Raw genomic sequence first — 27,612 nt, forward strand, 5'->3', positions numbered from 1 at the left:
AAAGCCCCCCAGTGTGTGAAAGTGTGTGATGACAGAGTCCCCCTCCAAATGTCCATTCAGGGGGAACAGTGGCCTGCAGTGTTTTCCCTGTTAACAGAGACCGCTGTGACTCCTTTCAATGAAACGGCCGCCACTGTTCCCGTGCTTACACACACACACACACACACACACACACACACACACACACACACTAACACACTAACAGAGAGCAAAAAGGGTTACAAAACAAAGTCTTGTTTTATTCTCCTTCTACCATGTGAGGAGATGCATTACACAGGTGGCTTGTACATGAAAAATAAAAATAAAAATAAAACCTGATTCACACAAATAGCACGTCTTCAGGTAGTGACATCCATCCACACACTGAAAATCACCTCTCACACGGTATAACACACACACACACACACACACACTATCATGATGCAGTCACTCTCTTCATCCTTCTTTCACAGGTCATGTATTTCACTTCATTGACTGTCTCGGCTCCTGGTCGTGCCTCTCATGTATTAACCTTTCAATTAAGATAAACATCTTGTTTTGATAATACCTGGTCATGTTTGAGAAATCAAAAAAAAAAGGTCAAATAACAAAACTTTCCAATCTTCTGGAAGGTTGAAATCATATTTATAATCGTGAAGAAGTCTTCGCAGCATGATAAAGAAACCTGCACCATGTCCATCACTTGTCCTCTGCACCTGCTGCTGAGACTTCATGGTGTCAAAGACTTTTTCAACCAAAGTTGCAACCCTAATTCTGCTCCAGGCAGGAACAGGACTTAATTAATTTTCTGCCTTGTTTTGCAATAAACAAGAAAAATATAAACACATTATTTTTTTTTATAAAAAATAACTTAGACTAACAACACTAACATATACTCTATATCTTTTATAATAAAACTTACATTTTGGTTCAAAAAGGACACGTTGAGCAGAGATTCTTGGCAACCCATTTCTTTTTGGATTAAGAAATACAGGAGAGGAAAAACCAGGGCTGAGTTGATATGCTTATTGATTTAACAAAAGCTTTCAAAGCAATTAAGACCAGTTGATACATGAACATCTACTGTAGCGCGAGCTTCTTTCTATAATCAAAACCAGCAGCCAACAACAACAAACACTAGCCACTTTCTTTAAAGCATATCAGTTGTTTTTGTAGCGCTCCTGCAGGATTGCCAACTCTTTCTGTGATGCTCCACACCACTCATTCAGAGTAGTGAGGAATTGGAAAACATGTTTACGTTGATGCACGCACAGCAAATCTAAAGATCAGACCGGTTTACAACATAAAAAAAAATGCTGCACGCCTGGGTGGTTGTCATGATTATCGGCAGGCTACATGCTTGAATGATGAGGTCACAAATTAGGCATATTTCATGAGAGAAAATAAAAGAAATAAAAGTAAAATATGTCCTAAACCTGTCTGAGTTCAGAGGCCACCTCAAAATAAATACTAACGTCTTGACGAGCGTCTTGACAACGTCCTCAGTGCTTCAAAGTAACAATGTCAACACAAATGGCAGTACACTAAAACCTCCAACTTTTATCTGTGTCTACAAGGTAAAGTCACCAAACTGTGTAAACAAACATCCCAACTGAAGATGATGCGCTCATGCAAAACTGCTCTCAGTGTCGCTGCTGTCATGTTTAACGTGTTGGGACTGCACCTGGCGTCGTCACAGTAACGCAACCTAAACGAGATCTATCTGAACGTGTGTTGGTGGGTGTGTCTGCAGAGCGGCTGGGATTTCATTGCGTGACTGTGAGTCTTAGTCCTGAAGCTGAAACGGGTCGATTTAGAAAAAAAGATCTGAGATACGTCATTAAAAACTTCAAATTTGTCTGATTTTCGAAATAAAAAAAGGAAAAAGTTTAAAAATGTATAAGTTTTGTTCTCTTTTAAAAACAACTTCTCGCTGTACACATGATTGTGCTTTTGGACACACACTTTGCACAGTCCAGCTGTAATGTTCCTATGATCACACATGTTTTCACATATGCAGTTGTGTTTCTTTCTTTGTGGTCTGCTCCACCCATGTTTTCCCCATCGTCTTCTTCTACAACATCTCTTCATGTCGCCATGACGACCGCGGCCCAGCGCCAGATTCCTCTTGGTTCATCGGACCAGCTGAAAACATCTGACGCCGCCTCTGACACTTGTAGTAACAGCTTTATGCCTTGGCTGGTTTTGTCAGTAATAAATAAATAAATACTCGAGGGGTCAGGTGCACAGGAATAAGTCAGGTCTGAGCATGCTCCGTGACACGTGTCTGATCCCTGAACCACGTTGCGTTGCCATGACACTGCACTGACTGGTTGTTCCGATGGCGTTCAGTCTATTCGGTTGCCGCAGATGGTGAAGCGGTCGATCTCCAGCAAGTCTTTCTTGGGTGTTCTGTTTTTGAGTCCATCTCCTTCCAGCCCCGTGTCAGCGTTGATGATCTTGTCATCGTCCTCCTCGTCCGGCGTCGTCAGGAATTTGTCCGAGTCACTCTTAGGGAGAGTGGGGGCAGCGCTCTCTGCCATGGCGGTGGGCTGAGAGATGTCTGATGCCAACGGTATTCCTCCTTTGTCAACTGTGGGTTCTGTTGGAAAGAGAGTTAATGAGCAGAGGAGGATATAAACACAAATCCACCATAGTGAGAGAGAGAGAGAGGGACTGAGCTACCTTGGTGTGGTGAGGTGGGAACTTGTTTGGTCCGGTGAGCTTTGGAGTTTGCACGGCTGGAGACCGCAGAGGGTGGAGGGTCGGAGAGCTTTTCTTCCATGTTGGCCTCTTTGACGAACACACAAGACGTTCCCAGCAGGACGATACTGTTGAGCACCTTCAGGGTGATCATCCTGCTCACAAAGACACACACAACATGCGGATATGAAAGATATTTTTAAAGTTAAATCTGTGAAAATAGGAACATCAGGGAAACACGGAACTCAAAACGCTGCAGACATATTATCAGTAATTACCCCAGGTAAAAGAGCAGCACACACATAAAGGACAGTGAACCCTGAATCTTCACTGAGCTGGTCACCACTCTGATCAGCTGAAAAGAGAAACACAAACACATCATCAGATCACACAAACACTCGATCATTCATCAATAGATACAGATATGTTCAGAAAGAATGACTGACCAGCAGAGCTAGAGGAAGAGGGATGAAGCCCATTCTTCTGGATACTGAGTCACTGTAGTCTGTGTAGGCCTGGGGACACATTTCACACATTATTATCTAAATGCATCAACAGGCAGCATTGTTCTACTTCCTTAACTAATGAATTACTCAGTTCAAAAATGTTTATTTCAAATTATGACAAAATGAGGAAAAAGATGGCTGGATATTTCCTCAACATTTAAAAAAAATAAATAAATAACGGCTGCAAAAGCATTCGCAGAATACACAATGGCAAAATGGAAAATCTACATTTGAAAGACTGGGAATATGAATGTGTTGACCATCAGATTTTTCCCTGTGATTTACATCTTCATAAGCTCCGGCTGTATTTGATCATGGTTGGTACAGCTGCAGGATTCTGACTGACTGGATTAAACAAAAACACATTCAACATTATTTTACATATAAACTATAAAGGCTGAGAAACACAAGCAGTGTTTCATCCATTTACCTGATTCTTTTTTTATTTTATTTTTATTTCAGGGTCTTGAGTTGCCACCCTGACCAGCAGTTTCACAAATGAGTTCCCAGAACATTTTATATATGGTTATGCTGTTATATAATTTTTTTTTGAAACGGTGTCAGAAGATATTATCCAGAACTTCTACCCCTAGTTAAGAGTTTCTCAAAGTTGAATTGATCTGCACAGTGTGTCAGTGTATCAGACACATATATATAAATATATGACTATTATGTGTCCCTGTGCTCATAACAAGTGAGTGGGATCGTGACCCCTGGTTTGAGAAATTCTTCTAGACACTCATCTACTTTTTGCTCACAGATGGAAGTTTAGGAAGGTTTTTGAGGTTATGTTAACAAAGTAAATATATATATATATATGTGTGTGTGTGTGTGTGTGTGTGTGTGTGTGTAGACTTTGCATAACAGTTTGCTGGAGACACAGCTAATTATTTGAACTCTTTTCACTCACATTTTTCTGTCGACTGCTGACGAGGTCAAAAGCAAGGCTGGCTCTGTATTCTCCGTATACCTGGGAAATAACAAAGAGTATCGCAACATTTATCAACCAAAGCCGAAACATCAAAATATCAACAAAAAAAAGTACATTTACTGAGTAGAGGGTGTCTGTGTTGCAATGATGAAGGGTGATAATTGGAAAATTGTTTACTTTGAAGTCTCATAATTAGTTTATCTGCTTATTATTTACTGTGGCGCACGAATGTAAAGTGAGAGTGCTGTTGGGGTAGTGGCAGAAGAAAATACTGAATTCTTAAAGCCAGCAGATTCACAAGTGCTTGAACACTAACAACGCGAGTAAGGTTTGTGTGATTAGGTCTGACAGTTCAGAGGTAAAGGGTTTATCCCTTCCTGTGGGATTGGTTTATGTTACTTAACCATGGTTACAACTCCTTAAGGAAATCAAAGAGGAAGACAAAGCAGGATGGAATAAAGAGGGCAAGAAGCCAGAGGTCAGGATGAAATGACACTGTAGTACGTAGTGTACGCTGGCTGTTATAGACAGTGTAAAAGAGACGGAGAACCAGAGAAGAAAGAAAACACGAGTTTGTCACATCTAGTGTTGAGAGTCCACTTCCTGTGCTTTTAGCTGCATCTCATGGCCTTTGTAAATGGATGTAGTTAACCAGGTATGGTATTGGTATCTTGGTTAACACTGTGACAATCCAGAGGCTTTGTGCTGTCTATGATTCAGGATGGGCTGTTGTCATTCAAATTGGAGCAGTGGGAATTTCACTCTGGCCAGTGTTTGTTAAGAGATTATTCAGCAGCTCTCGGCGCTAAGTCGAATTCATAAAACTATTCATTTCCATAAAAATGGTCCTGAAATATGTAAAGATGTAACAACCTGTGAGTTTGCAACATGCGAATAATGGCACTTCTGAATTTCCAAACTTAATATGAAACTAACTGCTAAAAGCCTGGAAATAAAGAGAGAGAAAAAACAAGCAAAAGAGCTCTTTAACTAAGCAAACTCAGATTTTGTCAAGCAGGGTTGCTTCTTTAGTTTCTACACTTTCCACAAACAAACGAAAAAAAACTGTGAAAGTACACAGAAAGGACTCACGTCAGCACTGATGTCATTGAATTTGGTGATGAAGGCGTGCTTGACAACATCCACGGCAACCTCCGACGCTATCACCATGACTACATCTGGAAACAGCACCCACAGGTGGTCTAAAAACAAACACATCAAAAGCGAATCAGTGTAATTGTTGAATACAGCATTAGTTAAAAAAGAAAAGAGTGAGTCTGTTTCATGATGGTCCAGTGAGGAGTACTGTATGGGCCTGATTTACTAAGATCTCAAATAAAGGATACTAAATTGCGTGGTTTTTTTTTCTTCAAACGTTTAAAAAAAAAAAAAATGTACACCCGTTTTGCGGGTGATTTACTAAGAGTGATTGCGTCATTGAAATCAGGTGCAAATCGCTGTATTTAAATGAGGGGTTTGTGTGTATTAAAGTGATTCTAGCAGTTGAAAACAGAGCGACCGCAAAAGGAAAAGGAAATCTGATCCCACTGAAATTAAGAAATAAAAATATAACAAAAACAAAACGCTATATAGGAGATTATTAGCAAGAAAGTCAATACTGCGGGAAAACAAAAAGGCGGAAAAAAAGACCTAATAATAAAACGTCAGCAAATAAGGATGAGATCCTCTAACAAACTGATCAGCAGGTCCAGATCTTTCTGTGATGAGCAGGTGAATTAGTTTCATTCAGTGCCTCTCGAGTGCTCGTGAACCTCATGAAGCTACCTGTGAATTCTGCGGGACACATTAAGGACCTGTGACAGCACACCTGAATAACGGGACTGGTGGGACATCCAAGCAGCGATACGCTGACATGACTCAGAGGCAGGAAAACGCTGAGTCGTAAATAGTTTTGACATTGCTGGTATTTCGTGGCTCCTCCTTGTTGTTGGCTGTCAATCATCATTCAGTTCATTCAATAACTCAGAAAAGTCATCGCTGGACAGACGATATGTCTGAATAATCTTTTCCTTCTGTCATCTCAGAAATGTTTCCACAGGTATAAAACCTCGTTCTCTACGTATTCTTTAGTTTCTCTGCGTCTCCTTCTCACCACAATAAGAGCAGTCGTCTCTCCAGATTTGCGCATCTGAGTAATACGTTCCTTTCAGTCGTACTAAAGTAAACACGCAATCAATTCTCCTATTTCTACTTTGAGGTTTAGTAAATATTATTTCAGATGCTAAATTTATGTATTCCAATTTCCCCTCCCAGTATTTTGCACTTTCAGGTAGAAACGCCCAATATTACATATGCATGCAGGCAAACACGCAAAATGGACAACGTGTGTTAAATTGCAAATTTGAAAGCTGCAATCCTCACTGCACGTCGTCAGTAGATCAGCTTGGATATTTTTTTGCGGGTGGTGTGGAGTTAGCACGTGATTTTATACACGCAAACGTTTAGTAAATCATGCCCCATGTGTACAATACAACTGTGTGAGCTGCAGAGCTTTCAATACTGTCACATTGCTTGCACAGCGCTGCATCAGTTACCTGGGTTCCATGAAAACTGCTCCATGTTTCGGAGACAGACGATGAGCAAGAGGATGTAGTTAGTGAACCTCTCTTTTATGTCTGTGGGAAACAAACAAATCAATCCTGGATTAACCTACTTTTTGCTCACTGCGGCCGAGCTTGATTTCGCAAATTTACCTTGTACTAAACCGTCAAGTTCAAAGGCTGAGGTACAAACTGTCCAAACTAAATTACGATGTTTGTGGATTGTATCTGTTTTACATATCATTCACCACTTACCGCTATTAGACATCTGGAAAAGGTTGTTCTTTTCAAACTTCTTGAACACACTTCCTTTGATCTCCACAAACTGCAAACAGATCCATAATATTATGACAAAACTGCCAGCGCCGCGCGCAGTTATCACGTCTGTGTTTTATACTCACGTTGTTTGACATCATTATGGTGAGCAGAGACTTGTTGTGGGAGTTGAAGGCAACATTGAGAGTGGTGGCCTGAACCATGATGAGGATGGCATGAAGAACTAGATAAAGACATGTTGAGGAAAACTGTCGTGGAAGGACGAGAGTGAAAAAAGACATCCTGCTGCGTGTTATGCAACTATTCATATGCTCTACTAGTTAGAAGTCAAGCTGAGCCGAGTTGCAACCAATGATTATTCTATCATTGAAAAAAATAAGAATCACCAGTTCAGGCAGACACCTTCAAATTACTTTTTTTTTTCTGATACCAAAACATATTCAGTTTACTATGAGAGAAGACAAAGAACATCAGAAACAACTGAAATTTTGAAGCTTAAACCCTCCTATCAAACTTGGATTGGAGACATTTCCATTATGTGCACTAAGAGGATCATCTACCAGTTTTAAGAAAACATATTTCACTCTTAACATATTTTGAAAGAGTTACGTTTCCTGCCGTTTCAAACTGTCATCCCTAATTCTGTATGTTTCGGTAATATATTTCATTTGTGTCTTGTATTGCATATATGGATCATTTAAGTGATACGTGACTTTTTACTTCTCACCTGTGACTAAAGCCCATTTTGTACATGCATTCTGTTTTTGTGTCTTCCAGCCATTATCTTTAATTTTGTTTTTACTGGGTTCTTTTTTAACATTTTTTGAAATGTGAATTTTTATGCACGCCTTGCTACGTTTGTATGAAAAAAACTTCTAAAAAACATTTACTTAGCTGATTGACTGATTATTAACATTGTTGCAGATGAACTGTTGTCTGACTGACCGACTATGGGAGTGTTGTTCCTATATCCTGCACTCTTTCTTTGTCAGCTCACGTGAGACCTGCAACAACAACAGTGAGGATACAGACGTAGAGCACAGCCATGAGAAAGTGAGGAATCACGCCGATGTGCGCCCTCTTCTTCTCTTTGGGCTCTGTGGCTGTCCAGTACAGAGCATCCAAGATGTCTTGGCCAAATGATGAGAAGAGGCGGTCCGCCACCTGACAATACGACAAGGGAAGGAAGACAGAGCTGATGGGTGGCTGATCGTACAGTGTAATCAATCAATCAATCGGTTAAAATGATTAGGAAGCATTATCTGACTGTACCTCTAACATGTTGTAGATGATGTAGAGTTTGATAACAGACTGGCCCCTGATGAGGTGGTACATCATGGAGTAATCCACGTAGCTCATCATTGAGTAACACAGCACCATAATGAAACCTTTCAGCACATCGCACACCTGGGCTGGCTGGAGCAAGCGGGAGCCACTAAAACACACACACACACACACACACACACACACACACACACACACACACACACACACACACACACACACACACACACATTACAGATAAAAAAATAATGTTCACAGAAGGAAATTTCAAGAGGATAAAGAAGAACAGCGCAACAGAATTCAGGTTATTAGCGTCTATTTAATCTGAGTTAAAGTCAGATGGAGCTCTGATGCCCTCTAGAGGTTAACAACAACGCTGCACAGTTTTCAAATATTAACGTGAAGATCGTCATTAAATTTGCACTCAGGCCGCAACTGATGATTATTTTTGCATAACATTTTTTAAAGTAAACTAATAAAAATGTCTAACAGTAATAATAATAAAAAAAAAAATCTAAATAAAATGTTACATCTTCAAATTCTAAAGGAACATTAAACATTAAAGTTAAAGTGGAAACCACAAAGTATTCTGTTTACATTGTTTTCAAAACAGAGAACAGGAACGACTCCTCACGTGAGATTATTTCTTAAAAAATAACTAAAGTAATCTATATTTATTATAACTGAGCTGATTAATGTTATACTGATCAACAAATAACTTAAATAATCGATCAGTTCAACAGTTTGTACCGACGTTCAAACACTTTCCTTTAGAGATAAAACATTCAGTCAAGAACCAGATCTGAAACTTTTGCATAATCTCATAATCATCAAAACATTTGACACTGGGAGGATTTGCTGCTTTGTCTTTGTGGTACACAGTAAACTAAATAGGTTTGTACTGTTAGACAGACTGAAAACATCACCATGGGCTCTGGAAAATCCTGTTGGGCCTTCTTTACTAAATTCTAATGTTTCATGGAACCAACAATTCAATAACAGAGTGAGTGGATGTAATATCTGTACATCACACAACATACAATAATGATATCTAATACAATCTGTGGCATAAATAAAGCCTTTTATGACTCACTAACTAAACTGTTCAAATTGTATCAGAGTGGTGTGGATTAAAATCTTCATGCATGATCTAAAACCTGCACTGAAAAAGAGCTTTTAAACATTAGTCAACTCTTACTAGTTAATGGCCAATGAAATGTGTTTGTAATGTGTGCATCAAGATGTTGGAGATGTTCTACCAATCTGTTGTGGCCAGTGAACTGTACTTCTAGTAGTCTGCTGGGGGAGCAGCGTTGGAGCCGGAGACACCAACAGACTTAACAAACAGGTTACGAAGGCCCGATTCCATCATTGGCTGCAATCTGGACAGTCTGGAAAAGGTGGTGGAGAGGAGGACGCTGAGGAATCTATTATCCATATTGGATAACCCTGACCTCCCTCCACCACCTGCTGCAGGGACAGACTCCTCCAGCTCCGCTGTCACAAGGACAGATACAGGAGATCATTCCTGCCCACTGCAGTAAGACTGTACAATAACTCACCTCTGGCCAAATTAATCTCACAACTGTAACACTGTTGCACTGTTGGTTGTTTGTTTGTTTGTTTAAATCTTTGCACTATTATTTAGTTAGTTTAATTTATTATTCTATTTCTATTGTATATAGTGTGCATTTTTATATTAAATATTTTTTACTCCGTTATTTTTATTGCTTTACCTGTATCTATAAATGCTGCTGTAGTGAAAGAAAATTATCCTTGCGGGATAAATAAAGTAACTATCCATCTATTCAGGAAATTAATTTCAACACGTATTCCTAAGACCTGAGCATTTAGGTTACCTGAGGCCACAGCATGGCACCGTGATGAGTCTTAAAAGGGCCAGGATCACCCTGAGGGGCAACAGAGTGAACACGTAGAGAAAGGCGTCGAGACACAGGAAGAAGCCGAATGTCATCAACTAAAGAGAGAGAAAAAGGAAAACGTGTATTTATTTGTGACAATTATTCAAATTTGTATGCTAACTATTGTAATTGAAGTGTTTTGTGTGTTCACCTTCTCAAGCTCCTTGGGGATGCGGAGGCAGGTGTAGACCCTCTCTCTGCGCTCTGTGTATTTGGCCTCATTGTGTTCCAGGAAGTAGCCTCTGGTGAGCTCAGTAGTTATAAATCTGACCAGAGAAAGGTCTGAAGACACACACAGATGGAGGGAAAGCATTGACATAACAAACTGAACAAATCCTTCTTTATGATTTCCTTTGAGCTTGTCACCATCACTTGCCAAGCTCAAGGAAATGTCACCTCCCAATGATCTCTCTCTGGTGACTTAATGTAAAAATAAACAGCGGCTGCTTGCGTGAGCTTTTATCACTTCAAACAATGAGGAATCCTTACGTAATAATAAACCACATCCTTTAAAATTCATATTCACAAAGGAACTAGCTGCACAAAAACCCAAACATGGGAAATGATCTGCTGCTACAACAGCCTCCAGTTTGCAGAGAGGGTTCCCACAACGCTTTGGACAGCAGGGATTTGCTCCCTTTTAGCCACAAGAGCATTAGTGAGCTTGGCTAGTCATGTTGGGCGATAAGGCCTGGCTCACAAGGGGAGCTCCAGTTCATCCCAAAGTTGTTAAGGTGTTGGATGGGGTGGAGGTCAGGTCAGGACTCCCTTTGGGTTGTTTCGTGTTTAAAACGGTGTTAAACTTTATAGTTTGTTGAAGGTGTCGGCTGATGTGTTCAGTAGATCCATCTTTTACCCAAGCTGTACATATTTAGTTAGAAATGCATATTGATTAATCTGTTCACATCGATCTTGCATCTTTTATTTGGATCAAACCATTGTCATCAATGTTCAAACTCTCCAATAGACTCTCACCGTGATCCAATTACTGCACAACACTAGTGTTTCTCCTCATATGGAAATGAGAGCAATCTAACGATGCGTCTTCTTCTGGCTGTGGAGGAGCTTTATAAATCAGGGTTATCCATGCAGTTTTGGCTTTGTTTATAAACCGGGGGTGCAGAGTTTAAAAGACGTGCAGCAGGCGAGAAGGATCCAATAAAAAGCCGTGTCAAGTTGCATTATGGAAAGTGTAAACATATAGCAGGGATACAAGTAGGGCCATCTCTGCTCTTGCTGCATTAATGAGTAAATTAAGAAAAATGTGAACATAAAATCAAGGGTGGAAGAATGCTTGTTAATGTAAATATACCAAAATCATGTCTAATGAATGGTTCCTCGGCCACTGTTCCTACGATAAAGGAAAAAGAAAAAAAAAAAAGAAAAGAAAAAAGGGCCAGTCTTTTCCACGTCTGTGATATGTACATAGGTGTCCATAAACTTTTGGCTGCATGCATTATGTACCGCCTTAGTGCGCATGTGCGAACAGTTTGACAGAGAAGCCGAGTGGCCTGTTTGGACCTGAGCATGGACACACGCAGCTGTACCGTCACGCTGACCGGCGGAAATCCGGCTGCTAATTCACTTCCACATGCACGTAACGACCACGAAGCCACCCGGCGTCACTGCAGCTTCACCTCGGTGTGTCCAACAGCAGCTGAGGCGGCAGCGACAGATCAAGTGCAAACTCGGGAGCAGCGCCCGGAGCTGCACAGGCTCAGCTGACTGCAATTTTCTACTGCGTGCTCAAGCACCTCTCCGTGCACGTGATCTCACCCCCCAAAAGCTGGATCGGCCAGTAAATTCACAAATAGTACATCAACACTTGAGCAGCTAGCATGCGCTGTCAAACCGGGAGGGTGGGGGGGGTCCGCGGCTGTGGAAACGAGGCTAGCCCTCACCTGACAGGTTACGTTTCTTTCCCATGCTGCCGCCATTCTTATCGTTAAAGCCCAGCGTCTCTGTGACTCCGTCTTTCTCCTTGTTCCTCTCGGTTTTGGGCGCCTTTCTGTCCCTCTCTCTGCCCTCCTTCTCCTTCTCCTTCTCCTCCCCGAGACCTGACGACAGCGAGTCCGCCATCTTCACCAAACGCTCTCATCTGCCGCTGCCAGGGAGACTCGCATCAAGCGTCACGCGCTCTGACGTCATCACGCACTGTAGTTTTACCGACTTGCCGGCAGATGGCGTCGAAAGCTTCGGAACTACCTTTCGCGTTTTGTTTAATTGGTTAAATTATTAATGACTTGACTGCCTTACACTCCACCGAGATCTTTGGTGACAAAAACAGTGTACAACAAGCAGATAAGACAGCTTGATTAAATTTGTTTTAATGACAGTCAATAGATAAATATAACGTAAAAAGGCATAAATAGTCACGTACAATAATGCAAAAGAAAGTATATAAACACAATAAAACAAAATAAAGGGCTCGAGAAATGTAACGTCTGACAATATTTCAACACAAGTTTTGACCCTTTTTTTAAAAGTGAATGCTTTCTTTGAAATAGCCTTTATAATGAGACAACAAACAAAAAAAGAAGAGTTTTAGATTTTGTATTAATGTATGTGGACTTGGCCTTTAAGGATACCCAAATTAACAATTTCTCTTGATGTGGCATGATATCTGCAAAACAACTGAGTAATTCGTTTTTGTTATGATTAATTAACAATTTAATAATCTGCACCACTAAAGCAAAGTACAAAGCTCTTGCTTTTTTCCCTATAATCTTAAAATCTTGTCTGGTGGACGAAGCTTTGCTGAGGCCCCCGAAGTTCATGGCCTGCACTGTCTGGAAATTATTCTGGAATATGATACAAGTCCATTTTGCCGGTGATAAAATAATTTGAACAGAAGTTGATTTTGCCCTATGCACCATGTATCACCCAAAAGCTGTTTGATAAATGATTTATTTCTCCTTCAAGATCAGGGTCCACCTATCATGGCAGTGGTTATTGGGCTTTTAAAAGTTCCCTAAAAAGCATGTTCAAAATAACATATTAGTTGCAGCTCCAATCAGGTAGGCCTACTAAGTCATTCAGAAAAAATAAATGTAAAATTAGTCAACTATACTCCAAAATATAACAATAACAATGAGTATCAAAACATGCCGGCCTACAACATGCAACAATAGTAACAAAAGAAGATGTGGTGTGAGATAATGGAAAACATATGGCACTGTTAGTTAAATCTGGTTCATGTTTCATGTTTCAAATGAGAAATCTTATCCTGTAAAACAAAATATAGATAGATAGATAGATAGATAGATAGATAGATAGATAGATAGATAGATAGATAGATAGATAGATAGATAGATAGATAGATAGATAGATAGATAGATAGATAGATAGATAGATAGATAGATAGATAGATAGATTTCCCTTGGTTAATACTCTAAACTGACCTTTAGGTTCTGTGTTATAATAAACCACATCTGCCATTCCGACAGAATTAATGGCGCTTACATGGTTTTACAGCTATACAGTCGTCACTAAGGTCTAAGATGATCCATGTCTGCATCCAAAGGCCGAATTGCAAAGGCTAATTCATGTCATGAATACAGAGGAGTGAGGGAGAAAGGGAGCAGGAACCAGGCGCGCAGGACTCGGATAGAGTTTCTCCTGGTAAGGGATCTCTTTGACCACCATGGATTCAGTTTCTCCTGTCTTGTGACACGCATTTGTACATGCAACATCGCACCAAGAGCACCGATTATGATTATTTTGGGTTTTTCAAGCCTTAGGATAAACTCATGGTGATCGCCGAGCGCGTCCCGCGGTCGCTGTCTGGCGTCGTGTTACCTCTCTCGGGGCACCATGGGCTCGTAAGATGCCTTCTCTGTGGAAACGGATAACATTCTCGGTGGCCTCGGTTCTCTGCGTCGGCTCGGTGGTGCTCCTGGTGGTGGCCCTGGCCACGGAGCGGTGGGTCACCGGCCGGATCCTGTGTAAAACCGGGGCGGAGATAGTGAACGCTTCCCATCCTGAGCTGGAGCAGTTCATCGGGGACATTTACTACGGTTTGTTCCAGGGAGGAAAGACCAAGAAGTGCGGGCTCGGGAACAGACGCTCCAAAATCTACAGTAAGATACAGCCTGAAAGCTCTACAAAAACAGTCTGGAGACCAAGAGTTTATAGTGTTGGGCAAGAAATAACAAGAATGAAGACAAACCGGCTGCACAACCATTAGTCAGGCTTTTAACTATTGTTTGGCAAGACAGCTATTTTGTACACACAAACACACTCACAGGATGGACAAGTTTGTGTTCTTCTTTGTTATCTGATTTCCTTTCTTTTTGCCTGTATTACTTCATGGTAGCCTACCACTTTTTAATAAGGCACCATGAAAACATTTAAGTTGTGACAAATAATAAGTTAAAGGACTTACATTTTTATTTTTAGTCCTTTCAAGATCCGTTATGAAGCATTATAAAGGACTTTTGGCAGGTTGAAAAAGACCTTTAAAAAAATAAAAAATAATAATCAACAACTTGATACACTTCCAACTGCAGACATATATTTATATATTTATTAATTACTTTTATAAAACCACAGACTTTGTTTTTTTTTTGGAAAGGCTATCACATATAAGATTGTTTTATTCCAACATTTGTCATTACATTAATACCAAATAACCATAAATAAACCACAGCCACTGTGATTCTTAAGAATCGGAAATCCCCAAACATGTTCTTGTTAACACACTCAAAGAAAAATATTAATGAAACACTTGTTTTTGCTCCCATTTTTTACAAGTTGAAGTAAAAACTTGGAAATTTCTTCTATGTACACAAAAGGTGTTTTTCTCACAAATTGTATTCACAAATTTGTTAAAATCTGTGTTAGTGAGTTCTTCCCTTTCTCCAAGATGAACCATCCACCTGACAGACATGACACACTGAGATGCTGATTGAACAACATGATTACTGGTCACAATAAAAGGCCACTCTAAAATGTGCAGTTTTCAACACAATGCCACACATGTTGAAAATCCATTGAAATAGTTTGTGTGCACTTTCCAATAAGACACCAAAGCCATGAGATTATAAACCCAAGAAGGCCAGAAAGATGCATCTGAATTTTAAGTAATTGACCTAAGAGGTCAAATTTGAACACATTAAAAAAAATACTGGAATTGGCCAAAAGAAGCAAAGTGTAAGCTTACTACCAATATGCTAAAATCCACCAATTTACAAGAAAATACAGCCGACATAACCTCAGTTTTAACTGTATAAAGCACCAATTTCTTCTTGACTCTGAGTCCGGCTCAGTGCTGACAAAGTGTGTTTCTGTCTGTCTCCAGTTTTCCCAAAACTTGTGAGGACACTGAACGGTGGCCTTCACATGATGGTGATTCTCTTCCTGTTGGTGGCTGTGGGCTTCGCTCTGGTCAGTCTGTCTTTCTGCATTTACAACGCACGCAAGGTTCCCTACCAGAGCATCAAAGGGCACAAGGGACTCTATCTGTGGAACTTCATCGCTGGTACGTAAAGACGGCCTTAAATCTCCTTTGAATTATCTCTTATAGATGCTGCATCTACTTTGTAACTTGCTTTCTCTATCTTTTCTGTCTCTTCACCTCCTCTGTTTCCAGCTTTTTTTGGTGCCCTGGCTGTTCTGTGTTTCCTGGCAGCTGTCAGACACCACAGTCTGACCGAGCGGGTGGCTAACTATCGAGAGAACCTCTTCGTCCTCATCGTCCTGGACGACAGTCTAGATTGGTCTTTCTGGCTCAGTGTAGGCAGCATTGGGACTCACTTTGCTGTCTGTGGAGTGGTTGCCTCGAGTCGGATCAAGCTGCCTAAACCAGAGATCAAGAAACCTGAAGAACCCACCATCTCTGCTTTGGACTTTCTCTACTGAAGGTCCAGCCATAGAGCATATGTATCAATGCTGGTTGAAAAGAGCAAACCACAAAGACTCACAGTGGAGTGAGACCAACACAGTGCCAGTGCCCTTTAGTTTGTAGGCTAAATTAGTTTTAGGCTCATTGAACCCACGATTACAACTTTGTGACTAATTTATATGTACATTTTTACTTGACCATTAACGTTTTCACTGATATTAAATGTTGATTTGTCAGAAAGAGTTGTTTATAGGATTCAAACATCAACTGGAAAGTGGGTTGTTCAATCAAAAAGCCTTGACTCATGAAACTAATTCAAGCCTCCTGCTGTAAATACAGCAGATGATTTGTTGTTTGAACAGTCCAGATATCCTGCAAAATATTTAAAAGAACACAGACTGTTCCTTTATATTGTCCTCTGAAATCATGCCGAGCAGTTGCAATATACATAACCAGGGGAGTCACAGCACTTATAAGCAAATACAGGTGACAGAGAAGTATCTCCTGTGCAGACAGAGACAGACTCTTAATGGATCAGACTTCATCAAACCCAAACTTGAGCCACTCTGACTTGTAGTCTCAGACACAAAATCACAGAAGAGACAGAACAAGCGAGTCTTTGTATTTTGTTTCTGTGCAGATCAAACTGAAAAAGCTTAACCATCCATCTCAAACTCCACCGCTGAACAAGAAACATCCTATATATTCTATAGTTGTTATGTATATAATTACATGGTTGTTTTTTTTTCATTATATGTATCCAACGTAATATAGACTAGTCACTTCATGACATCAAAGAAAAGTCTCAAATATTTTGGTCCACATCCAGTTTTTTGTTTTTTTAAGTATCTTACATGTTTTCTTGATGTATATTTATGCATGATGATCATTGATCCATTTAAAACATTTTTAATGGTTGAAGTTGGAGCTGCTGAGTTCATGCAATAAATAATGTATGATCTTGCATAGATAAAAGTGTTTACTTCCCATTCAGGTCTATGTACTGAGCCATGTATGCAGGCTATTCAAATTCAAACTATTTTTTTCATGTTTAAAAGTCTGTGCACATCAGTTTGGGCATTGCTGAAGGACTGATGATGTGTAATACACTAGTTAAACACTCACACTGTTGACTGTATGGCTTCTCATTGTTTTTCTTCAAGATGCCTCCTTCCATTGAGAGAAACTTGAGTTCAAATATCTGATAAGCTTATCTTTGCTACATATATCAATTAAACATTTACTTATTGTATGAATTTCTTTCTCGTTTGTCAAATTCACAATCTGTCAGCACCAAGGCTTTGTATTTATTCCTTCAGATACTGTCTACAATATATGACATACCATATACTTCAAAAAATAATGTCGCCAATAACTTTCAAGTATGAGGCAAGTCTCTCAGATGTCTGTCAATTGAAATTTATACTGTAAAGATAGTGAATGTCATTTAAATTAAGTCAGAACAACCGTAATAGTTAACCTAAGTAATTGCTGCACTACTAATACTACTGCTACTCCTATAACTACTTTGCTGCTATAACTATGAAAAATGATAGAGGACTTTTTATGCAGGCCTATATGTCACAGTGAAATCAGTGCTCGACTCAGTGGAATCAAAGTTCAAGGTTTACTTCAGGGTTCAGGTAAACACAGCACACAATGGGGTGACTGTTGAAAAAGGGGGAAGTAAAACTTACACAGTGCTGATAGGCCAATTATACACAGGTGAGCACAAGAACTGGAGGGAAAAAGAACACACAAGGGCAGGAAGTCAAGTGTTTAAAGTAGACAGGAGACATAAAAGTGTCTTGATTTCAAAGTAAAACAATTTTTTTTTTAAAAGAAGCAGAGATGTGACGAAGCATGATCAAAATTCATTCATGACTTATGTAAAACCTTATATTGAAGCTATTTTCAATGTTGTTTTTTTTTCCATATTGCATATAAGCACTTCTTTATGAATAATAAGCAAATTATGACTCATAACATCTAAAGTGTGTATGAACATTACACAAAATGGCCACCTAGTTTTGGCAGCTTTATATCACCTATAGAGATGACAAAAACGAATTAATAGTAATAAATGCTAATTATTTTAGAAGAAAAATAATTCTCGACACGTTTTGAGTGGAGGTTTCTCCTAAGGTCAGTCGCTAGGTGGCGGCAAAGGCCCTTCTTTGTCGCTTGTTGGTGACGCAATTGAAAATGCGACGCGAGGTCGTTTAGCTTGCTTTTGCACATGGGACGTAGACGACCTTTAAATTTCGGACCTGATCATTTTTTTTCGGTTTTGTATATGTGCAGCAGATGACAATGTTTCTTGTGAGGAGAGCGGTGCGGACGAACCACTGCAGATCATTTTGTGCCTCACAGACTCACCTGAACGGGAGAAAAGTGAGTATTTGAAGCTGACAGCATAGTTTCATCTGATCAGCACAGGTTTGAACCACAAGTTCAAATACCACACGTGTATGTTGAGGTGGTCCGCATCTGTTCTTCTCATGATAATAAACAGCGCTGTTTTCGTGTGTCTCCGCAGGGTCTGGTCCTCGGGGTGTTTGAGGGGGAGGAAGAGGAGAGCAGCCTTCATCTGACGGAGGCGGCAGCAGGTTTCGATCAGTCTTTGTCTGGAAAACTCTCAGAACTGCTGAAAATGTGAGTTTCTGCTGTCCTGTAAACTGACCGTATATGTAAGGGCAAAACCTTTAAACCCCCCCCCCCCCCCCACACACACACACACACACAACGACAAACCATTTTAAAAACATACTTTCACAAACTTCTAGAAACAAAACGGGATCAAAATTTGCATTGTGTATGAAAAATATTTGAAATAGAAAAAGAGGAGAGAGGACTGGTATCAGGTCAGTACCTGAGTTTGTATGAATCTGTGTTAGAAAAGAAAAAAGTATGTCCTTAAACATTGGTATCAATAATACAAAACGAGCAAAACATAATAGTGTATAACTGATGGACATCAGGCAGAAAGTGTTTCTAACCATCTTGTTACAGAGCAGTGTCGTTACGCTTAATAAACGTTTGTTTTGTGTTTTCCAGCTCTGGACCTGCACTCAAGAAAGGCAAAAGCAGAATATTTTATGGAATTCACAAGGTAACAAGGTCTCACATCACCTTTACAAACCGTCTGCTGACAACTTCAGAGTGACCTTCCCTGTGTGTTCTCCAGGACTTCCCGTGTGTGGCAGTAGTCGGGCTGGGAAAGAACAATGCGGGTGTTTGCGGGGCAGAAAACTGGGACACCAGCAAGGAGAACATCCGGCAGGCGGTGTCAAGTAAGACGCATACCTTCTTCTACATGCAGATTTATGTTGAGTCGGCACCTGGCTGAAGTCTGTGCGTTTGTCTGTGTGTGTGTTCAGCTGGCTGCCGGTTACTTCAGGACCTGGAGGTGAACCACGTGGAGGTGGACGGCTGCGGTGACGCCCAGTCGGCAGCAGAAGGGGCCGCTCTGGGTTTGTTTCAGTACGACCAACTTAAATCCAAGAAGAAGACCAAAGTAACAACACGGCTTCATGGAAGGTAGTCCGACTGGATTGCACAGGTCATTGACATTCGGGTAAATACTACATCACACGGATCATGTTATTTTCTGTCTGTGTGTAATTGTTCACAGTCCGAACGTGGTCGGCTGGGAGAAAGGTGTCATGTATGCAGAAGGCCAAAACCTGGCCCGGTTCCTCATGGAAGCGCCGGCCAATCACGTCACCCCAACTGCTTTTGCCAACACCATCGAAGAGAAACTCGCTGCACACGCTGAACGAGTCACAATAAATAAGAGGTTTGTACATCCTTTAGAATTATTCATAATCAATGACATTACTTTAGACAGTACTCAAAAAAAGAAAATCACAGTGCAAACATTTGTAATTTATCTGTTATGTGTTTGTCAGTTGAAGGAAGTGCAGCGACGACATATATTAATTTGTCACATCATTAAAGGGCATTTTAGATATCTGTACTTACTGACAAGGCAGTATAGGACACACGCATTATTCAAACTGTTTGCTTGGTGTAATAAATATTAATACAGTTTTATGATAATTTGGTTTATAATAATAGTTATACACACTCTGGACACTTCTTTAGTTACCCTTTACTGTACCAGGTTGGACTCCTTTTTGCCTTCAGAATTTCCTGAATTCTTTGGGGCACAGATTTAACAAGGTGCTGAAACATTCCTCAGAGATTTTGATCCACATTGACACGATAACATCGCGCAGTTGCTGCAGATTTGTTGGCAGCATCTTCATGATGTGAATCTCTTGTTCCACTCCAGCCTGAAGATGCTCTATTGTGATTTAGATCTGGTGACTGTGGAGACCTTCTGAGTACAGTGAATGGAGAGTGAAACAGTGAGTCTGAAATTATATAAGCTTTGTGACTCCCATGTTATCCTGCTGAAAGTAACCATTAGAAGACAGGTACACTGGGGTCATAAAGGGATGGCAATAATACAGAAGTAGACTGTGGCATTTAAACAATGCTCAGATGGTACTAAGGGACTCAAAGTGGGCGAAGAAAACAGAAAACCTCGACAGTATCAGCCTGACTTGTTGTTACAAAGCAGGATAGATCAATGCTTTCGTGTTGTTTACACCAAATTCTGACCCTACTAACTGAATGTCACAGCAGAAATCAAAACTCATTAAGCCAGGCAATGTTTTTCCCTTCTTTCATTGTTTAGTTTGGGTGAGCCTGTGTCCACTGCAGCCTCATTTCCTGTTCTTAGCTGACGGGAGAGGCACCCAGTGTGGTCACGTGCTGCTGGAGTCTATCTGCTTTGAGGTTGTGCGTTTAGAGCATCTGCATACCTTGGATGTAATGAGTGGTTACTTGAGTTTCTTTTGCCTTTCTATTAACTCAAACCAGTTTGGTCATTCTTCTCTGACCTCTGCCATCAACAAGGACGTTTCGCCCAGAGAACTGCTGCTCAGTGGATGTTTGTTCTTTTTCTGACCGTTCTCTGTAAACCCTAGAGATGGTTGTGCATGAAAATCCCAGTAAATTAGGTCAAATACTTAAACCAGCCAGTCTGGCACCAGCAACCCTGTCACGTACAACGTCCCTTAAATCCCTTTTGTTCCCTGTTGTGATGCTTGGTTTGAACTTCAGCAGGCCTAAATGCATCGAGTTTCTGCAACATGATTGTTTTTTTAGGTATTTGCTTTAAGGAGCAGCTGAACAGGTGCACCTGATGAAGTGGCAGTGAGTGTAGACATTGTATATTACAATCATACAACATTGTTGTGTCTACTATACAATATTTGGAAAGCTTTGAGTATTTATTGGGTTAATCTTTCATACTTGAGCTGAAGCATTTACTCAATCAATTTTTGACTCGTTTGTTACTTGTTTCCTTGCTTAATTTTTTTAAGCATAAATCCAAAACATCCTCTTGTTCCAGGTTGTCATCTCTGATGTTTTGTGGCTCTTTTCTGCTTTACATCACAGCAAATAGAATTTCTTTGGGTGTTGTCTGATTTGTTGGAAAAAAAACAAGCAATTCTAAGATATTACCTTGGACTCAAGGATACTTTGATTTGAATTTATAATTTTTTTGCATAATGTGGACCTAATAATTAATTGATTTACAAATGGTAAGTACTTGTATAGCGCTTTATCACCTTTTGGTCTCAAAGCACTTTAACATGGGTTTCCCATTCACACACTAATGAGACAGATCACCATGCAAGGTGCTGCCATCAGGAGCACATTCACACACTGATAGTACACCATCGGGAGCAACTTAGGGTTCAGTGTCTTGCTCAAGGACACTTAGGCATGTGGACAGGAGGAGCTGGGGATCGAATCACCAACCTTCCAATTAGTGTTCAACCCACTCTACCAACTGAGCTACAGCCTCCCTGTAACAAATGAAAATGTTTGCTGCACCCCGCTTCCTATCAGGAGGCACTGAATCAACTCTCATGTACTTTACATCCTGGAGAATAGTCGAAACCTTTATTTAGAAATTTCCAAAAGATATTCACAAGTTTGACCCATGTTAGCAGAATCATGACAGAAACATGAGACATTGTAATGTGAAGGGTGTCTCTTCAGCCAGGCTCTGCATGGTAACTTGTAAACCACAAAAACAAATGGACACAATGTATTATCAGCTATTGATAACAGATAACAATTTAAAACAACATATATTCTGATCATAGATCCTTCTGTACTGTAGGAGCAGATGAAGGAAAATAGTTTTTGTCTAATAAATTGTGTGTTTCTGCAGATCCCAGGCTTGGATAGAGGAGCAGCAGATGGGAGCCTTCCTCAGTGTTTCGAAGGGTTCAGAGGAGCCGCCTGTCTTCCTCGAGCTGCATTACAACGGTTCACCTGACAGCAAGCAGCCACCGCTGCTCCTGGTGGGCAAGGGCATTACGTTTGACAGGTGAACCATCATCACACTGCTGCGGTCAGGAAGACATCAGACATCTTACCTCATTTACACAAACCTGCCCCCTCTGTCTGTGTCTGCAGCGGTGGTATTTCTCTGAAGCCTTCTCCTTCTATGGATGCAATGAGAGCTGATATGGGCGGAGCCGCCACCGTGTGCGCGTCCATCGTCACAGCAGCGGCTCTGAAACTGCCGGTCAACATTATTGGTGAGCCCCATGATATTAAATACCAACCTGCAGGATTTGTTTTCTGTGATTCACAATACACAGCCTGAACATGTGTTTAAAAAGTGCTCACTACCCTGTTTCCTTCAGGTCTGGCCCCGCTGTGTGAGAACATGCCCAGCGGAAAGGCGACTAAACCCGGAGATGTTGTAACAGCCAAGAATGGAAAAACAATCCAGGTGGGTGGAGCCGTAACGACAGGTGACACATTCATACAGCCGTGTGTGTGTGTGTGTGTGTGTGTGTGTGTGTGTGTGTGTGTATATATATATATGTAAATATATATATATGAGCAGGTTTTATTGTCTCCATGTTCAGGTTGATAATACGGATGCAGAGGGCAGACTGGTCCTCGCTGATGCTCTGTGTTACGGACACACCTTCAATCCCAGAGCCATTGTTAACGTTGCTACGCTAACAGGTGGGAGTGACATCAAATTTACCTGCTACTTACTAAGTCCTGATGACTCGTACTGTGAGCATGTTCTTCTGTCACGGAGGCAATCAAAGCGCCTCGGGTTTTCCGTGGCACTAGATGTTAACGAGGTTGAGATTATTACACGGTTAAATATGGACAGTTAAAAGCTATTATGACTAAATATTAAACATTTTCTCTCTCCAAGGTGCTATGGACGTGGCTCTTGGCTCAGCAGCAACAGGAGTATTTACAAATTCTGACTGGCTCTGGGAGCAACTGCACAAGGTACTGCAGACACACTGCAACCACAATGTCTCCGTCTCTCAGCTCCTCTGTTGACAACTGTGTATGCGTGTGTGTAGGCCAGTGTTGTGACAGGTGACAGAGTGTGGCGGATGCCTCTGTTCCAACACTACACCAGACAGGTGACTGACAGCCAGCTGGCCGACCTCAACAACATCGGCAAGTACAGCCGGTACGTATCTCGCTACAGCTCCTTCCATAAGCGTCAGAGTAGCAGAGGAGTCTGCTCGTGGTTCTGTTTCCATCCACATGACTTGTGTTTGTCCATTTCTTTCCAGTTCTGGTGGCGCGTGCACAGCCGCTGCGTTCCTGAAGGAGTTTGTCACAGCTCCTCACTGGGCTCATTTGGACATCGCTGGCGTGATGAGTAACAAAGATGAAGTCCCCTACCTGAGGAAAGGCATGTCTGGAAGGCCGACACGTACGCTTGTGGAATTCGCTGCCGGTCTGGCCCACAAAGGCTGAGAGATGGACGCAAAATCCGATCACACACTTTCAAGACCATCACAAAATCATGAAACATGATCTTTCCAGATGAAAAGTGACAGAGGGCTCAACACCAAGCACTAAAGTCCGCACAGAGTCAAACAGTTCACTGGAAGAACTGATATAAATATTTAATTAAAATATTTTGTGAAACAGTCTGATGGAGATTCACTGTTTACAGTTGAAGAAGTTTTTAGGCTTCATTGTAATGCAAATGTTCTCCCCAGAGCTTCTGGTTTTAGCAGATAAACCTAAAGCTTTGTAGTACCTACATAGTCAATTATCTGATGTTTGAATAAACTCTAAAAACATCTTTACCATTGTTGTTATTGGATGCATGAATTAACACTACATCATCGAAAGTATGTGGGCTCTCAAACATTACATTGATAATGTGATTGTTCAGCAACTCATCTCAAAGTCACGGCCGTGAAGATGATGTTTCATCAGCCTCCAATCCTCTGGTTTTATGATTTTCGGGAGTTATGAAGCCTGACTGCAGGGATTTGCTCCCATTCAGCTGCATTTGTCAGGCTAGCCATTTTAATTAACCCCAGAGGTGTTAGATGGTTTCAAAGTCAGGGCTCTGGATTTTCTACACCAAACTGGGAAAACCATTATAGACCATGACTTGTGCAAAGAGGGTAATACAGATGTTGGGATTAGAAATGGCCTTCCGCCTGAAACATAAATTTGCATTCAGTTAGAGTTACCTTGACTGAAAGTAGGCCAAATCATAAAGAAAAACTGAGACCAGCAACAGTATGTGAACACGGGAACATCAGGCTGCTTGTGCGCATGTGCAGAGCGTGGAAACAAAAAAAAAAAACAACAACCTCAGAACAAGATGGCGTCGTCCATGAGTGGGATGTTTTCCGGCCAGCAGCCTCCTAGTGCTCATTCTGTGGGGGGTCCCGGTGGACCGGGTCAGCCGGGCTTCCCCGGTGGAGCTGCCAGGACCCCGGGGAACAACACGCTGGTGGATGAACTGGAGGCGACCTTCGAGGTAGGAAGGAGGCCGACGTGCTAGCGTCTGTTAGCCGTGGGTGCTAACTGTTGTTAGCTGCTTTAGCTGAGAGGTAAAGTCGTAACACCAACTATAATCCAGGTCTCATCGAGTATTCTTGGTTTAATGTGAAGAGCACACCGGGTACTTTAACGACGACGTGTCCCGGTCTGCACTCAAGTGACACGTGAGGTCGGGGACACGTGATTCGGACAACCTGAGGCCCTCTGAGAGGAAGTTTCACTTCACCACGAGTTTGGTTGGAAAGCTGGTTTCTCTCTCAGGGAAACACTTTTTCATTTCCCTTATAAAACCGCCTGGTTTTCATTGTTATTCATTGAATCAGGTGGTAGAAGTTTTGACAACCACACATGCCCAACTCACTATTTTAACCACTCACTCATTAAAAACCAATTTACTAACGTTGTTCTTTCCATTTATTTATTTATTTATTTATTTTTTAGGCATGTTTTGCATCGCTGGTAAGCCAAGACTATGTTAACGGAACAGACCAGGAGGAGATTCGAACTGGTAAGTAAACCCGTGTATGTCTTTATGGAGCACATCTCTTCCTATAACCTGCACATTAACGCGTAGTATCTGTCTGCTCATCGTAGGTGTGGACCAGTGCATACAGAAGTTCCTGGACGTGGCTCGGCAGACGGAGTGCTTCTTCTTGCAGAAAAGGCTTCAGCTGTCGGTGCAGAAACCAGAGCAGGTGGTGAAAGAGGTAAAACTGTTATACTCACTCATTTAAAGAGGTCCTCTTCACCTCCCGTCCACGTGCTTTCCCCTCCATACTTCCATCATTTGTCAATTGAAAACTACTCGTAATCATCCAGTTATATGCAAGAGGTGATCCCAAACAAAACCCTCGTGTGTTATTTATCCCTCTCCCTTTGTTGATGTGCTCGCTCTCCTCCTAAGTACATGTTTTAATCTCACTTCAGGATGTGTCAGAGTTACGTAATGAGCTGCAGAGGAAAGAGCTGCTGGTTCAGAAACACTTGACCAAACTACACCACTGGCAACAAGTGCTGGAGGACGTCAGCGTTCAGCATCGTAAACCCTCGGACCTCCCCCCGCCCGGCCCGCTGGCCTTTTTGGAGCAGGCCTCTGCGAGTCTGCCGCCCGCCCCTTTAAAACCAAACTAACAAACCAAAAGGTAGAGACACACACTGCCACACACTCAGAACGTGCTGTTATCCCACCGATGTGTCGCGTAAACGAACTGTAAACAGTCTTAAAAGCCCTTCAGTGATTTGTCTTTTAGAGTAATACTGTACTGAATAATAACCTACTCACTTCTGTACAGTCCCAAGTTCAACCACGGTGACCTCTGACCTGAGGGTGCAACACGGCTGGTTCGAGAAACAGTGACTCGTACAGGATTTATTTCAATGAAATGGAAGATGGCGTGAATATCTGTTGGACAAAAGTGTAATGTGACCTCAACCCGAAAGAGGAGTATACAGCACATCCATTGTTTGAGGCCCTTTGTCAACCTGTAACGAACTTACACAGTTGTAATGAACAACACAGTTATATTTCAACTTATGTAAATATTTCCATTGAAGAGTTTTTTTTTTTGTTTTTTTTTTACTGTAAAAATAAAATTTGTGAGTATTTTCAATGTGGACTGAAGTCTCAATTATGTTTTTATTGTTTTTACAGTACTTGCATTGTGACACTTTAGTGACTGAAAATAGCCTCGAGCTCCGGCTGTGCAACTTGAAGCAGCATTCCAACAATTTTACACATGAAGATCTGGTCACTGGTCATAAATGAGTACTACGCAGTTTACGTATTCTGAGTAATTAACCTCTGATAATGTCAATATGTTGTCTCGGCTTGGATTGAGCCGGTGTTACAAACTAGGAGCTGAAAGGATCAAACTGATGCTGTCAAGTTGTGTTCAGCAGTGGATCCAGCAGTTGACTTCAATTCTGACCATTTTGAAGTCATTCAACTTTTATAAAAAAAAAATCTTTGGAATACCCCTTTAATCACCTTCACTTGTCCCACAGAAGAGAAAGTAGCTGGAATAATGTCACTTTATAAAGTTGTTTCTTGAATATCTGCTGTATTTACATCAAATATTACAGTGTAATCTTATCATGATGGCTCAGAAAGCTACCCGCCAACAGCTTCAACTTCATGTCACTTCAGCGTGACGGAGGAATGACTGAGCCTCCTGACAGCCTGCTGTCTCTAATGTATTCAGTGTCTTCACACCAGAACAGACGTGTTCTGCTCAGCTTCACAGCTCTCGCCTGTTCACTAACAGTACAGCCAGACTAAACCCTCACAGATGGACTGCGGGGACAAAGCTCTACAAAGCAGAGGTCTGTGGTCCCAACACGAGGGAAACTGGATGGTGAATCGATTATTTCAGTAGTATTTGTCTCACCTTTGTTCTTTTATACGGTCACTCAATTCGATAAAATCGACTTAACTGAGTTGTTATGCATCTTGTAGTTCAGTCTGAACTTTATGGGTCGTCATTTCAGACAAGTAATCAGCAATGTAAAGTTATCCTCTAAAAGGTATAAACACTCACGTAAATCCAATTTATGAGACAAAATATTGAGAAAAAAAAAATCTAATTCTGTTAGTCACAATAATTATGAGATATATCTATATTTTCAGTTTCCACGTCAAAGTTATGATACCCACAGTCTGAATTACGAGATACTGACACACATTGTAAGCCAACATTGTGAGATACACAGATGCACAGTTTCAGGC

The 27,612-nt window shown here is 41.1% G+C and overlaps 4 protein-coding genes across 4 annotated transcripts; 3 read left to right on the forward strand and 1 right to left on the reverse strand.

The window, feature by feature from the left end:
• Positions 1 to 218: 218 nt before the first annotated feature.
• On the reverse strand, positions 219 to 12,278 carry tapt1b (transmembrane anterior posterior transformation 1b). The gene is made up of 14 exons (XM_069167477.1): positions 12,064 to 12,278; positions 10,314 to 10,444; positions 10,100 to 10,218; positions 8,229 to 8,391; positions 7,985 to 8,120; positions 7,082 to 7,179; positions 6,936 to 7,005; positions 6,675 to 6,755; positions 5,212 to 5,321; positions 4,099 to 4,158; positions 3,129 to 3,197; positions 2,961 to 3,037; positions 2,665 to 2,837; positions 219 to 2,581 (listed from the first exon to the last, which is right to left on the reverse strand). Exons 1-14 carry the CDS (start codon positions 12,239 to 12,241, stop codon positions 2,328 to 2,330), a joined length of 1,719 nt encoding a protein of 572 aa, XP_069023578.1. The 5' UTR covers positions 12,242 to 12,278; the 3' UTR covers positions 219 to 2,327.
• A 1,611-nt stretch (positions 12,279 to 13,889) lies between these two features.
• On the forward strand, positions 13,890 to 17,219 carry clrn2 (clarin 2). Its single transcript, XM_069167524.1, has 3 exons — positions 13,890 to 14,241; positions 15,462 to 15,641; positions 15,753 to 17,219. Exons 1-3 carry the CDS (start codon positions 13,989 to 13,991, stop codon positions 16,019 to 16,021), a joined length of 702 nt encoding a protein of 233 aa, XP_069023625.1. The 5' UTR covers positions 13,890 to 13,988; the 3' UTR covers positions 16,022 to 17,219.
• A 988-nt stretch (positions 17,220 to 18,207) lies between these two features.
• Positions 18,208 to 24,175, forward strand: lap3 (leucine aminopeptidase 3). The gene is made up of 13 exons (XM_069168094.1): positions 18,208 to 18,398; positions 18,544 to 18,659; positions 19,062 to 19,116; positions 19,192 to 19,297; positions 19,385 to 19,544; positions 19,639 to 19,803; positions 22,261 to 22,419; positions 22,509 to 22,633; positions 22,742 to 22,830; positions 22,970 to 23,072; positions 23,275 to 23,354; positions 23,432 to 23,544; positions 23,651 to 24,175. Exons 1-13 carry the CDS (start codon positions 18,312 to 18,314, stop codon positions 23,835 to 23,837), a joined length of 1,545 nt encoding a protein of 514 aa, XP_069024195.1. The 5' UTR covers positions 18,208 to 18,311; the 3' UTR covers positions 23,838 to 24,175.
• Positions 24,176 to 24,691: 516 nt separating this feature from the next.
• On the forward strand, positions 24,692 to 26,497 carry med28 (mediator complex subunit 28). Its single transcript, XM_069167195.1, has 5 exons — positions 24,692 to 24,864; positions 25,329 to 25,395; positions 25,482 to 25,594; positions 25,815 to 26,029; positions 26,180 to 26,497. The coding sequence occupies exons 1-4, from the start codon at positions 24,706 to 24,708 to the stop codon at positions 26,016 to 26,018; spliced, it is 543 nt and encodes a 180-aa protein (XP_069023296.1). The 5' UTR covers positions 24,692 to 24,705; the 3' UTR covers positions 26,019 to 26,029; positions 26,180 to 26,497.
• The last annotated feature ends 1,115 nt before the right edge of the window (positions 26,498 to 27,612 follow it).

Source organism: Embiotoca jacksoni, unplaced genomic scaffold (assembly GCF_022577435.1).
Source record: "Embiotoca jacksoni isolate LCO1_2020_lvr unplaced genomic scaffold, fEmbJac1.0.p SCAF_4, whole genome shotgun sequence".
Classification (NCBI taxonomy): Eukaryota; Metazoa; Chordata; class Actinopteri; family Embiotocidae; genus Embiotoca; species Embiotoca jacksoni.

Bases quoted from the DNA above. Each gene is read 5' to 3' on its own strand.
- lap3 (XM_069168094.1), top strand. From the start codon at position 18,312: ATGACAATGTTTCTTGTGAGGAGAGCGGTGCGGACGAACCACTGCAGA. The intron at 19,804-22,260 runs GTTTGTACATCC...GTGTTTCTGCAG, and splicing joins CGAGTCACAATAAATAAGAG to ATCCCAGGCTTGGATAGAGG. The intron at 23,073-23,274 runs GTGGGAGTGACA...TCTCTCTCCAAG, and splicing joins TAACGTTGCTACGCTAACAG to GTGCTATGGACGTGGCTCTT.
- tapt1b (XM_069167477.1), bottom strand. From the start codon at position 12,241: ATGGCGGACTCGCTGTCGTCAGGTCTCGGGGAGGAGAAGGAGAAGGAG. The intron at 8,121-8,228 runs GTACAGTCAGAT...TCGTATTGTCAG, and splicing joins TCATCTACAACATGTTAGAG to GTGGCGGACCGCCTCTTCTC. The intron at 5,322-6,674 runs GTAACTGATGCA...GTTTGTTTTTAG, and splicing joins GCAGTTTTCATGGAACCCAG to ACCACCTGTGGGTGCTGTTT.
- clrn2 (XM_069167524.1), top strand. From the start codon at position 13,989: ATGCCTTCTCTGTGGAAACGGATAACATTCTCGGTGGCCTCGGTTCTC. The intron at 14,242-15,461 runs GTAAGATACAGC...GTCTGTCTCCAG, and splicing joins CAGACGCTCCAAAATCTACA to TTTTCCCAAAACTTGTGAGG. The intron at 15,642-15,752 runs GTACGTAAAGAC...CTCTGTTTCCAG, and splicing joins TCTGTGGAACTTCATCGCTG to CTTTTTTTGGTGCCCTGGCT.
- med28 (XM_069167195.1), top strand. From the start codon at position 24,706: ATGGCGTCGTCCATGAGTGGGATGTTTTCCGGCCAGCAGCCTCCTAGT. The intron at 24,865-25,328 runs GTAGGAAGGAGG...TTTATTTTTTAG, and splicing joins AACTGGAGGCGACCTTCGAG to GCATGTTTTGCATCGCTGGT. The intron at 25,396-25,481 runs GTAAGTAAACCC...TGCTCATCGTAG, and splicing joins CCAGGAGGAGATTCGAACTG to GTGTGGACCAGTGCATACAG.